Source organism: Thalia democratica, chromosome 5 (assembly GCF_965202585.1).
Source record: "Thalia democratica chromosome 5, ktThaDemo2.hap1.1, whole genome shotgun sequence".
In the NCBI taxonomy this organism is placed as follows: domain Eukaryota; kingdom Metazoa; phylum Chordata; class Thaliacea; order Salpida; family Salpidae; genus Thalia; species Thalia democratica.
In genome coordinates, this window is record NC_139169.1 from 47,192,568 (window position 1) to 47,206,607 (window position 14,040).

At 26.6% G+C, this 14,040-nt stretch overlaps 1 protein-coding gene across 1 annotated transcript; it reads left to right on the top strand.

The window, feature by feature from the left end:
- The first annotated feature begins 245 nt into the window (after positions 1–245).
- Positions 246–8,760, top strand: LOC145837051 (eukaryotic peptide chain release factor GTP-binding subunit ERF3A-like). The gene is made up of 4 exons (XM_082944817.1): positions 246–489; positions 2,947–4,136; positions 7,428–7,515; positions 7,747–8,760. The coding sequence occupies exons 1-4, from the start codon at positions 259–261 to the stop codon at positions 7,897–7,899; spliced, it is 1,662 nt and encodes a 553-aa protein (XP_082800943.1). The 5' UTR covers positions 246–258; the 3' UTR covers positions 7,900–8,760.
- Positions 8,761–14,040: the final 5,280 nt, after the last annotated feature.

The following is a 14,040-nucleotide window of genomic DNA, read 5'->3' on the forward strand; positions in this document are numbered from 1 at the left end:
GGTAAAAAGTTCTATACTACTGTATGAAACAAAAAGTTTTCTTGGAATTTTCAAATATTCATTAAAAATCTATCTTCTATCTATGGTTTAGGCAAACTTTTTAACTTTTTTAAGGATTTGAAAATACTGGGATGACTTGACAGTTTAAGATTTAAACAAATTAGTTTTCACGAATTGTCTATACATTAATTATGGGATGACTTTAAAAAAATCTCAAATAATAATATTTTTTGAATCTTAGAGTTTTTCTGTTAAACCATGCCTGGATCATCAGAAGTACCAGATTCGTGGGAAGATACACCATCAAATGATGTCCCAACATCTGCATTTTCTAACTTGAATGTTGCTGCTAAGCCTTTCCAATTTAATTTAAATAGTGCAGAGTTTGTACCTGGTGGAGCCTGGACTGCCCCTGCTCCTGTTGCAGCGCCTGTTGAAAATATATCAGTTGATGAAGTGCAAGAAGCACAAGATTGTAACACTAAAGAGGTTTTTCTTAATTCAGTATATTAGTAGATTAAAATGTTGTAAGCTTATTATAATAGTGTGTTAAGGCCACGGGGAGGCAAAATTTTTTTTTGCAAAAAAAAAAACTTTGCTATTTATGTGAAATCTATAAGTACAAGCTACAAGCCAGTTTTTATAGAATTCAAAAATGTCATTTAACATTTGAGATATCTTATTTTATGTAAAAAGTTTCCAATATAACCGTATGGACTGCAAATTTTTTGGGATCAATTTTATCGGAAATTCAAAAAATTGCTAAAAATCTATCTCCTTCATTTTTCGAGCAGTCTTCTTCAAAATTTCAGGAAATGTTCCTTATGATATTAGAAAAAAAAAACAATACTTATGAATATTTATAATAAAAAAATTATGACAAAAAAAAAGTCTTAGAAAAAAAGGTATTTTTACTTTAAATATCTTAAAGTCTTAAGTAACATTTTTTGTTATTGTATAAAAATTAGACTGTTAAAATTTGAAGAAGATTGCTTGAAAAATGTAGGAGGAGATAAATTTTAAATAAAATAGTTTTTTTTTTTTGCTGTTTTGGTTTTCCTTTCCTATAGGGAACCTATTATGCAGCCCAACTTTGACTGGTCATATTTCAAAAACTAATTTGAGTTTTTTAAAACTGTAAAAAACAACTTAAAGCTAAGTAAAAACGCTATAAAATAAGATCAACTTGTAAAATCATGGCTAACCTCCCTATGGCCTTTAATTATATGCATTGCTAAATAATAAACAATAGCTATTTTTAGTAATAACAACTAATAAATTATTTCTACAAAGTCATTTTTTCTTTACACTAATGATTAACACTCAAATAAAAAGGAAGTTTTATTCATATTTTAGGACTACTAGTTGTTTTTGAAATTTTAAGTATGTTAGTTGTATGATTTTAAAAATAATATTTTAGTGAAGATTGGATTTATTTTCTAAATGTAGTTGTATTCATCATTTTCAATATTGGCTATCTGAGCTTAAAAAAGTTTGCTTAATCACTTGAAAACAATTAAAGTGAAGTAGTTTTTATTTTGCTTATTTATTTTTCTGTTATAAAAAGAATTTTTTTAACTCTTCAATTTTGGTGGCACAAATGTATTTAAATGGTTTGACGATTTTTAAGCAATCTAAAGTACCTATTAGTTTAATTAATCAGACCAAAGCTCAGTTAAAATACTTAATTTGTGATTAACAATGAAGACTATCCTGTTATCTAATTACAGTACTGAAGAAATCAAATAAATTTGATGCATTTATTTAATACTATTTAAAAGTTTTAAAAACTATAAGTAATTTTGTTTTTTCAATGTTTTTAGTTTGATATATGTTTTTTTATGTTATTGACCTAAAATGACATTTTGATTTGTAAAAATAGTTCCTAATGCAGGGTTGCCATGCACTCAAAATACTCAAAGCACTTATAACTCAAGATATTTTTAGATTTTTTGAAATCTCAGGGTGACTTAGTATAATTTTGAATAGTTCTGTTTTTTTTCATAAAAAACTCTAGATAGTTTTAAGATTTCTGAAGATTTCAAGCCAATGTTTTTCTAGAATTTTAATGAGATTTAGTGTCATTATTTTGTTATTTTACAACCAAATTTGCTAAGGGTATTAAGAGGGTCCAACTTTTTTACTAAAAATAACACTGTATCTTACACTTTAAGTACAAACTACAAGCCAGTTTTTATGGAATTAAAAATCTTATTAAATTCTTGAAATATAATAATTTTGTAAAAAGTTTCCGATACAAACGTATTAGTTGAATTTTTTATTCTATTTTCTCTAAAATTAAAAAAAATACAAAAAAATCTATCTTCTCCTTCTTCGTTTTTTGAGCTATAGATCCCAAACTTTCAGGAAACTTTTCTTTTATAGTTTAAAAAACTTTGAATGTTGCAATTTTAAAATTATTGAAAAAAAAAATTTAGATAGAAAAAGAATAAAAAAAAGGTGGTTTCTTTTTAATAATTAGAAAAGTATCCTGCATTTAATCTTTTTAAAATTTAATAATAGACTTTCTGTGAAAATGTGAAGAAAATTGGTTAAAAAATGAAGGAGATGATAGATTTTCAATAAAATAGTCTTTTTTTGCATTTTTGGTTTGCGCCTTCCATTAGGAACCTGTTGAGGCCACTGACTTTGATTGCTTGTAACTCAAAAATTACTTAAATTTTTTTCAAGCAAATAAAAATTTCTGATAGCTCAGATGAAACTATAAAATAAAATCAACTTGCAAAAATTAAGGTGATCCCCCTATGTCCCGTAAGAAATGAATTTTTCATGAATTTGAAAATAATTTTTTAAGGATTTGTAAAAACTCAAGACAGTTTTTTGACTCAAAGAGTGGCAACCCTGCGAAAGTTAAATCTGTATAATAATTGATACTATACAAAGAAAAATAGTTAAAAAAAACATAAATAGCATTAAAAAACCTAGGTTGTTGAAGAGCAGGCACCTGAACCAGTTGTAGAGCAAGCAATCGAGCCAGTTGAAGAAACAAAACAACCAGAAGAAGCCACAGCTGAAGTAATTCCTGTTGTAGTTCCCAAAGTTGAAGAAAAACCTATAGTTGAGCTAAAAAAAGAAGACTATCTAAATGTTGTGTTTGTTGGACATGTCGATGCTGGTAAATCAACTCTTGGAGGACAAATTATGTTTCTTACTGGCATGGTAGACAAGCGTACATTAGAAAAATATGAGCGCGAAGCTAAGGAAAAGAACCGTGAAACATGGTATCTTTCATGGGCACTTGACACAAACCAAGAAGAAAGAGATAAAGGAAAGACAGTTGAAGTAGGAAGAGCTTTTTTTAGAACTGAAAACAGGCATTTCACAATTCTTGATGCCCCAGGTCATAGAAGTTTTGTGCCTAATATGATTGGAGGAACTTCCCAAGCTGATATTGCTGTTCTTGTTATTTCGGCTAGAAAAGGAGAGTTTGAAACAGGATTTGAACGTGGTGGCCAAACTCGTGAACATGCAGTTCTTGTAAAAGTTTCTGGTGTCAGCCATCTTGTAGTACTTATCAATAAAATGGATGATACAACAGTACAATGGTCAAAAGAAAGATATGATTATTGTGTGACCAAACTTAGTCCATTCTTGAAAAAAATTGGCTTCAGACCCGGTAAGGATGTACATTTCATGCCATGCTCTGGCTTTACTGGGGCAAATTTAAATGAAGGACAGCCTGAGAACCATCCTTGGTATACTGGTCTTCCATTTATTCCTTATCTGGATCAGCTACCAAATATAAGACGTGATTGCAACGGACCAGTTAGGCTCCCAATTGTAGATAGGTATAAAGATATGGGAACTATTGTACTAGGTAAGCTTGAAAGTGGGGTAGTTGCTAAAAGTCAGTACTTGGTGATGCAACCCAATGGTAGAAAAGTGAAAATCAGTAGTGTACTAGTAAATGATGAGGAAGTAGCTTCTGCTCAGGCGGGTGAAAATTGTAAATTAAAGTTAGATGATGTAGATATTGATGAAATTTCCAAAGGCTTTGTTTTATGCTCCCCAGACAACTTGTGTGCAGCATCCGCTGTGTTTGATGCCCAAATTATGATTTACGAATACAAGTCTATTATTTCTGCTGGTTTCAAAGCAATCATGCATTTACACAGGTTTGATCTTATAGTTGATTTTTTTAGCTGTATTTTAAAAAAATCTAGTTTTGTAAATTTTGAGTCTACTTCAAAATGTGCAGTTTTAGATTAAAATAGTTAAAAAATAGTATGCATATTATCAGGGTTTGTGCGCATCAGGCCAAATCAGTTTTTATGGAAAAAGTTAAAAAACATCAGGTTAAATCAGTTTTTTTTATTTAAAATTTGAGAATCTCTGTTTTTATCAGTTCAAATGCTTGAAAATTCTTGATTAAAAAAAATTCTAATTTTTTTTAATATCAAATTTATATGTGAATTTATTTCTTGATATAAATTTAGTTATTTAAGCCAAATCAGTCCGTTTTTGTTAAACTAATGCTTGAAACTTTTCGGTTCTAATAGAAATTTAAGTATCTTTTTTATATTGTTTTGAGTAGATTATATACGTCATAATTATGAAATTTTTTAAGAATTATACATTTTAAACATAACAGTTGGGGTGCACGACGATTCAAATTTGGACAATTTAAGTTCCGACTATTTAGATTCTGATTTTTAATACAAATTATTACTGAATTATAAATTTTATATTATTTTTGAACTATTTTCACCATCATGATTATAATAATCAGACCTATGTGTGCATTTTTTTTAAATTTGTCAACTTATAATTTGGAAACTTAAAAACAAAGTTTGAGTATTCTTTAAATAAAATGTTTATTATAAGAATGTTTTATAATTATTTTTTCATAATCATAGCCTTTTTAATCAGATCTAGGAACCTATTTTTATTTTTCTCAACTTCAGTTTATATTTAGAAATATAGCTTATTTAAACAAAATTTAAGAAATTGAGTTGTAGGAATTTGAACAGTCATGTAACCTAACAGTCGAATTAAAACAACTTAGCTGTTGGTTTGAATTTGTTGACATCTCAGCTGTGTTATTTAAAGCTTAGATAGTTTAACTGTTATATTTTCTAAATTAGAAACTCAATACCAAATACACTTTAGACTAAAAATCATAGTAGTTTATTAATAACATTTTTTACATTTTGTTTATTAAAATTTATTGAAGTTACTAACAAGACTAACACATTCTGAACACAGCAGCTACTTAATATAGAGTTTGTAACTAAGAATTATTAGTCTTAATGAAAAAGAATACTAACAAAAATTTTTACCTTGGTTCAAAAATTTGTAACTAATAAAAGAGGCGTACTAAAATGGGTACTTAATGAATGTGTGTAACATAAATGCGTACTTTTCAAAACCTTCAAACTAGAAATGCGCACATAAAATGCGTATTTATTGAGAAATGCGTACTCAAAAGAAATACATAAGAGGAAGGTGAACATCAAGCTAAATCGGTCAAAATTGTGAAATATCAGTTTAAATTTTTAAAAGTCTGCGCACGAACCCTATATTCTATATAAAACCTTTATATTTTTTTAAGTTGTTGAGTTTTTAAATATTTTTAATCTGTTTAAAATAAACATGTTTTAGGTTGTCATTCTCTTAACTAGATTCAGATTAGGTGTGTACTAATTTTTCAATCCAAGTTATAAAATTCAGTTGTTTTAATACTATACGAAGTAGGCCTATTACATATTAAAACTTATTTATTGGTTAAAATTCTGGCAAGTGGGCGATTATAAAACTGGGTTTGGAAAACACTCTTCTAATCTGTTTCATATTATTTTTTATACCCTAAGTGTATCCAAAAGCAAGGCATGTAAACAATTGAAAATTTCACTGCTGTTCTCACTAATTGTCAGTAAAGAGGTTAAATATAATTAAAGGTAATTTTTCAGTTTTTGAATATTCTCATAAAGTTATATTTTATACATTAGAACAGGGTTTACCAGAATCATTTTCATAAACTCCCATTTGGCAAAAAAAAAATCACCACTTTTATAAGATATCACCCTTAACTAGTTAATAAAACCCATTTACTATTACGTCGCCTTACTAATTACTGCCCCCTAATAGTCAAAAACGCCCCCAAAAGGAAACTTTATGAAATCCTGCATTGAGTAACATAATCATAACGGTTTCTAAGTTTACTAAGTTCCCATTAATTCATTATTTTTTACAAAACTAAGCTCACTTGATATTTGTTTTAACTCCGACTATTTTTATGAATTTCGGCTCTTTTTCCTTGAAAATTATTTTTTAGTTAAGTTTCTGTCATATGGATTTTGTTCATCTATATTGATAAAGTAGAGGATATGTGGTTTTGGATTTTTTTGACTATATTTCCTGGTACCCCCTAAAAAGGCTCCAAACTGTATTTAAAGGTCACAAAAAAACTTTGGTTGGGTTGGCTTACCTTTAAAGCTTGCCGCCCGTATCCCTTTTGGAAAACAGTCTAAAGTAAACTGTATGGGAGATAAAGATGCATCCTTCAAGCTTTTAGCTTTAAGTTGTTTTACATGTGGCTCTTACCACAAAAACTGTAAAATTAAAAAATGTCGAAGAGAGTTTTACTGAGCCACTCATTGAATGAAAACAAATAATTTACTGAAAGCGGTAAAAAATTACAGAAAATTGTATAAATTCTTCTTAGAACTCTTAAATTTTTTTAGTTTTTGTAAAAATTTTCCCATACAAACTTGCAGACCACAGTTAGATGGTTTTCAATTTTCTTGAAAATTTATAAATTAACAAATATCTATCTTTTATTTTATGAGCTAGAGACCTTAATTTTCTAGGATACTTTTCTTATATAGTTTATAACACTTTAGATGTATGAATTTTTTGATTTAAAAAATTTAAAAAGCCAGCTATTTTTGGCCTTTTTTATCTAAAATTATTATTTTCTTTATCAAAAAAATTACTGCATTAAAAAAATTTAAATATTGGTAATAAACTTACTGTGGAAATTTGAAGAATATTGGTAAAAAATTAAAGAATAGCATAATTTTTAGTGAAATGACCTTTTTTTTTTGTTTGGTTTGCATCTTCAATTAGGGACCTATTGTGCTCACCTACTTAGACCGCTTGTGTCTCAAAAGTTACTTTTAATTATTTCTTTTAGCTATTGAATTTTTGAAATCTAAATTAAAACCTTACAAAATAAAATCAAGTTGGACCTCATATCGCATATATTTAAGCTGCGTACTTTGTAAATATAATTGTTAGTATTAAGTTTTAGGTTAAACTAATAAATTATTCTCATACTGAAATTGTATTAAATATAAAAGCTTTAAGTTTAAGTATAAAAGTTAGTTTATTTGTAAGATATAAGTTTTAAAACAAGGTATTAAAAGTTTTGTCTTTAATTTTAAGCATTATTTTGCTTCTGACAGTGTTGTTGAAGAAGTTACAATTGAAAAGCTGTTGTACACTATCGATAGAAAGACAGGAAGCAAAAAGAAAGTTCCATTTGTCAAACAAGTTTGTCATTTATAAGAATTTTATTACATTTAATTGAATATTAGTAAAATCAATTAGTCAAGTAAAAAATATTTTTAAATAATTTTTTTTTTTGATATACTAATTATCCATTTTATTATTTTAAATGAATCAAATTCATTTAAAATATAAATTATCACAGTTTTTGTCATTTTATTAACATTTATGTTCATATCACAGTAATTGAGAACTATATTTGTTTAAAATTTTTAGGACCAAACTGTAGTTGCCAGGCTTCGCGTGTCCGGTCCCATTTGTGTGGAAACTTTCAAAAATATGCCTAAGATGGCTAGGCTGGCCCTGCGTGATGAAAATATAACCATTGCGCTCGGTAAAGTTTTGAAGGTACAAAACTTGAAACAATAACCACGATGTTGCCCCGGCCCAACGTTTAAAGTCCAGTGAAACTCAAGCCATTTTGTTTTAGTTAAATGTTTTACTAGTTAAGTATGGGCCTATAATAGATTAAGTTAAAAATAGTATTTTAAGTATGAAATTTTATGTTGACGAGTTTTTATATAATTTTACTTGTAGTTTTAATTAACAAGGGGTTTTATTTATTGTAACAATTTGTGGTATGATTCTATAGTCCTGATTATTAACTATTGATTTTTTCTATAAGATATACTATTAACAGACGCTTTTTATAATTGTCGTAGAATATTGATTTAAGTAACTTGAAATATATCAAAATGTAAGGACCGGTCTATTGAAAAGTAGCTTCTTTTTACGAGCCGGGGCGACAGACAGTGGTTGATTTATTTCAACTTTACAGTTGGGTATTGAACTAAAGGATGGCATAGAAGAAGGTGTCGCTATGTTTACCTGTCCACAGAGTATAATAGACATAATTTTAGAAACAAATTGGGTTTAGTGAAATTTGTATTTATAAACAGATGCCACCATCATGGCCTAAATTATTTATACGTGTAGACATTTTTTTAGGTCGAATATTGGAATTTTAACGATATTGAACTAGTAAATTTATATTTTAAGGGATATATCATATTTCAATACTTATTCAATAGAAATTCTAACAAGCTGGTACAAATAAGTATTTAATTGAACGCTGGACTTATGATATCGATAAATTAAAAATAAAGAAGTTCTTCTTTTGAGACAACACTTGTATATAATTATTGACTATTACTTATTTTTGTTTACGAAATTATAGGATTAAAAAGTTAGTAAACGTTCTATTGTGTTAATAAAAATTATTCACAAGCAGTATTACTTTTTTTAATATGTGATTTTATTTATTTTGTTACTAGTTTGGAAAAAAATATAAATAATGCAGCTGCTTAAAAAAAAATATTTATAGTTTTTTAAAGTGCTTAAGTTTTGCTACAGAATTCAATTGTTATGCTAATCGCTCTTAATTTAACAAACTATATTACTCTACAACTATACAAAAGTCAATTAAGTTGTTATGAATAAAATTTATAAAAACAACTTTTTTTTTTGTGGTATTAAAACTAAACATTTCATATATAAAATTTAACAATCTAACTATGTTCTAGGTTTCTTTGCTTTTAATTAAAACTAGAGAAAAATTCTTGAAACTAAGCCGTCATAATATAAAACCTGGTGTCTTGATCATTATAGTTGGTATCATAGGTAATAAAAAATATTGGTATAAGTTTTATACAAGAAAGGTTTTGGTTTAAAAATTTCAAAAGTAATGTTAAAGTTGTCATGTCTAATATTTAAACAAATATGTAGAAGGTCTTAAAATTCTATAATTCAATATTATCATTGTAAGAATTAATTTGTGATCATGGAATAGTGCAAGATGAGAATTAAAAAAAAAAAAATAGAATATTTTTTATTTGATATAATGTTAGTTTAACAATCATATCAAAAAGGCCAAGAATTCAAAATTATTTTATTATAAATTATATAAAATAACCTAATGTAATCACTGAAATCATTAACTTTAAAAGTAAATGTTTTGTAAATATAAAATGTAATAATTTTGCTTAAAGTCTATGCTTCAAAAATCCAAAAAAAAAACCCTGCTAGTAATATATTAAAAAGTGTGAAATTTTATTCAGGATTGTCAGACTTTTTAAGGATTTTGATAAACTAAGTCTAACTCGTATAGTCTTCTAAAACTCCATCTTAATTACAAGACTAGTGTTAGCAAAATGTCAATTCAAATACTTACAAAAATATTTAAAAGACTCCAGATATTTTATTGAAAAAATTATTAAATTTTTTAAACAAAATATTGTTTTCAATAAGAAAAAAGTATTTTTAAATATAATTAAGGCATTATTCACGAAGTATCAGAGTTTTTTTTCAGTGCAAAAAAATACTGAGATTTAAAGATAAGTTAGTGAATCAAAAGCTGTTTAGTATAACTTTATTCAAAAATTTTGGATTAAGGAAGAGAGGACTAAAAAATTAAAGACTTAAATTTTGAGTAGCGGATACATGTCAATTAAAATTTCGACAACTCAATTTCTTGTGATATTTTACAAAAAACTTATGAAAAAAAAAAGATTAGTTAAAAAGTCCTATTATTAATCCGTAAGAGTTATCTAATAGAACACTACGTTTCATCTATTTATAAGTTCAAAAGGGTCGATCAATAAGGCTAGAGAAAATGTCTTAAAATTTAGAAGTTCGCACTTGATCCCTGGTTTTTGCTTATCATTTTTCTTCAAATGAAGCGTGTAAAACTCATTTTTGGTAATGCATAGCAAATTAATGTTCAAAGTAGGTGTAATAAATGCACTAAGGGCCACTTTTGCACGGCGTCAATTTAGCACAGATTTTTTTTTACTATCACTATTACCCCTATTTAAAGTCGGTAACTTTTTTATAAACATTTTTTTTCTTTATTACCTTTCCTCTACCCTTGGTTGGCTTTTTTACTCTCGTGCAAAAGTGACTTTGTACAACACTCACCCGTCTCGAAATGTTAAATATAGTATACTAATAACACTATTTCTACTTTAAGTATTTATTAAGATGTTAAAAATAAGTATTAAAGCTTGTTTTTGAAGAGTACGTTGATTAAAACTATCTAAAAATAATAGAACAATTTAGAATTGTTTAGGAACATTTTTTTTTACTTATATTAATATCTACTAAACCTTAAAGTATAAAAATCAAATCATAAATTTTTCAAAACTTTGCTCAAAATACCTTAAACTTCAGAAAAAAGTAACAGAAAAAAGAGTGATTTTTTGTAAAGGAAATATTTTTTGTTAAAACTACTTAAAAAGGAAAGCTTTTAAACATTTTTTTTTAATTATGAAATAGAAAATAAAAATATTGATGTGAAAAGAAGTTTTCTTATGATTTTTCTTTAACAGAAGACAGTATACTTTCAAAGATATCTAAATTTAATCTAAGCGAAAATTCTTTAATTTTGAAAGTTTTGTCGCATACGGAGTTTTTAAAGCATGGTTTGAAGCTGTAAACGCGCTAGAATCTAAAAAGTACTGATTTACCGGAATTACAATCCGGCCGGAAACAGTTACATATTTAGAAAAGAAATATCATATAAAAAATTTTACACTATATTTCTTTACCTATAATAATAATTTATAGCTATTAATTTGATGAAATTAGACGAACCACTTTATTTATTCAATTTATATTCAGATAATACTCGAAAGCATTAACTTAAAATATTTGCCTGCTGCAGATAGTATTTTTTGTACTAAACGATAAAATTTTTACTAAAGGATATATTCAGGTTAAAATTACAAGTTGAATAATGAAAATCAAATTGAGAGTAACTAGTGGTTGTAGTTTCACGAATAGTAAACTTGGTATTAGTAATTAAAATAAAATTATAATAAAGTTGAACAAAAGTAAAGTAGACACTTAAGTCTTATTTTTAATATTTATTTATTGTACGACAAAAAAAAGCGCTCAAAAAGTTTGCTCTAAGGACTGATGTACAAAAAATTCTTTCATCAACCGAATCATACAGTAGATACAGTTTATTTCTTGTCCAGGATTAATAAACTCGGCATATTTTGTACAAAAGGCTTATGCACCTCTAGCCTACCGAAGTAAGAATTTAACCAACCATGTTATGTATTACTGAATAAGTTATACTATAAAAGTTACTTTATAATGAACTTAAAATTACTTCAGAACAAAAAAAATCATAGGAAAAAATACAGTTGTGTTTTAAAATTTTATAGGATAATTTTTTGATCAATTAAAAAACCTAAGTCTTTTAAGTAATATTAAAGAAAAGCATATGTTATTAAGGCGCAAATTGATTCTTAAAATTCGAAATTAAATAAACTTTTAGATTCTACGAGCAATAAGAAAATACGAGCGTGAACTTAGCTTGACAGCTTTTTTTAGGAGTTTTATAAAAATGTTCAAACTTTAGACCCAATCATTTTTCTTATGTTAATAGCTAATTTAAAACTTTTACTTTTATTCTAGAGAACGATCCTTTGTCTATAATAGTGTTATTTTACTTGTGTTAAGTTACTTTATGTAATTAATTTACGTTAAACGTTATATAAGAAAACTAATGCATAAATCATAGATACTTTTTAGTTTATTGAACGATAAAAAAATACGCTCAAAATGTTTGGTCCTAGGACCTGGTGCACGAAGAACCTTTCGGTTATCGAGTCGCACACCACGTATACCATTTACCGTGTTGTCCAGGAAAATGTATAGTTAATGTTTAAATTTAAAAAAAAAGTACTAGTCAATGAACAAAAAAATTACTGGTCAAAAATATATATTGGCTTACAAAATCTTTTTTATTTCAAACTTGCTAAAAAATTTCTATATTTAGCAAAAGGTATTAAATATACTCGTAACAAAACTCTCAAATAACTTAAAAACGGCTTAAAGTGAACGTTTCAAGTTTTAGTCAATAATTAAAACTATCATCAACTTAAAAAAAAAATGGTAGTCTAATTTCAACGTTTGTTTTAGTGCGGGGCTCTTTAAGAAAAATGCTGTAGTTCAATAAATTTTCGTAAGTTTACAAAAATATCCAGTCTTTATTATAGTAAATTGGCTTCTCTTACACTTTTATTTAACCATAGCACAGTACACAAAACATGTCGACAGTTAATTCAAATTTAGACTGACTTTTGTTTCTGTTTAGACGAAAGGTACTTACTCAGCAATAAATTAAATAAATAAAATGTTCGTGTACTTAGAACTTTTGTAATAATTTTGTTTTTCTTTTAAGTAAAGTCATTGATTAAGATAAAATTCTATAAAACTAAAATAAAGTTTTTTTTTAATAGTAAATGTTTCGTCGACAATAGTTTATTTAAACTTTTGATTCGATTGAAAACAGAAAGTGTATTGTCAGTATTGTCATTGCTTCCATTTTAGTTAAAACAATTTCAATACAATAAGAACGTTTATTGTTTTTAGCCATGATATATTGTTTTATACTTGTGTTACCATTTTTGAAGATCCTAATAGAATATAATTTTTATAGCCAACATGGTTTGTTAACATTTTAATGAAACAAATAATCTCTAAGAAGAAATATTGATGTTTTTCTTTTTTGTCTACTTTGTTTTAGTTACGTTTTTATTTTTTAGATAAACAAATGTCGGCTTTTTTTACTTTGGACGAGTTTATTTTTATGTTTTTTATAAATATACCATCAAAATAAGCTGTTTATAAAATATAGTTTAGCTTATAAGTATTATTTTTTACTTTAAGAACAAAGTTTAGCCTTTGATTGACTTTAAAAAAAGAGTTACGATAAATTGACTATGCTACGTTTGTATTTTGTAACTTATTTTAAAGTAATTCGTTCCTGCTAGCTCTAATATTCAAAAACTTCGTGCAGTTTGTTATCTTATAAATAAAAGAAGCAGAAAAAGGGAACGTAAGAAATCGTAGATATTCAACTATTATCTGATTATTGATTGTAGCAATGCGTTCAAAATAATCTTGTTTATGTCAAAATATTTATTTGTATGTCATATCTTTTTAAGTTTTTAGTATATTAAGCTCGAAAACAGTTTACACAAATGAGCAGAGCAGAGTTTAGATTTAAAAATTATAAAAACCAGGCTCATTTGTGATAATTGTTAGGTTTCAGTTTAAGTTTTTCTGTCTACAGTATTATTAATTTGCAGTCTATATAAGGGTGTTGTTGTTACAAATTTTAAAAAACAACTTGAAGAACAAAAATATCTTGATATGATTCTTGAATCACCATAAAACTTATTAAATACATCTAAATATACATATACATATATAGTTTATTAAAAAAATACGATTTAAAAATACTAGTACATATATTTCATAAAGCTCAATGCTTTAATCATCAGCTAGTTGAATTAAAAAAAAAGCACTTTGGTAAACAGAAACACAAAAGTTCTACAAAAAAAAAATGACGTAAGAATTGAATATTGTACATTACGAAAATTCGGTACAAAAATTGATCTTTCACCTAACTAATCAAACAACTAAAATTCACGAAAACAACGTGACCACAAAATACTTTAAAATTTATTGAATTTTAAGAGGAGCTTTTTCATATGT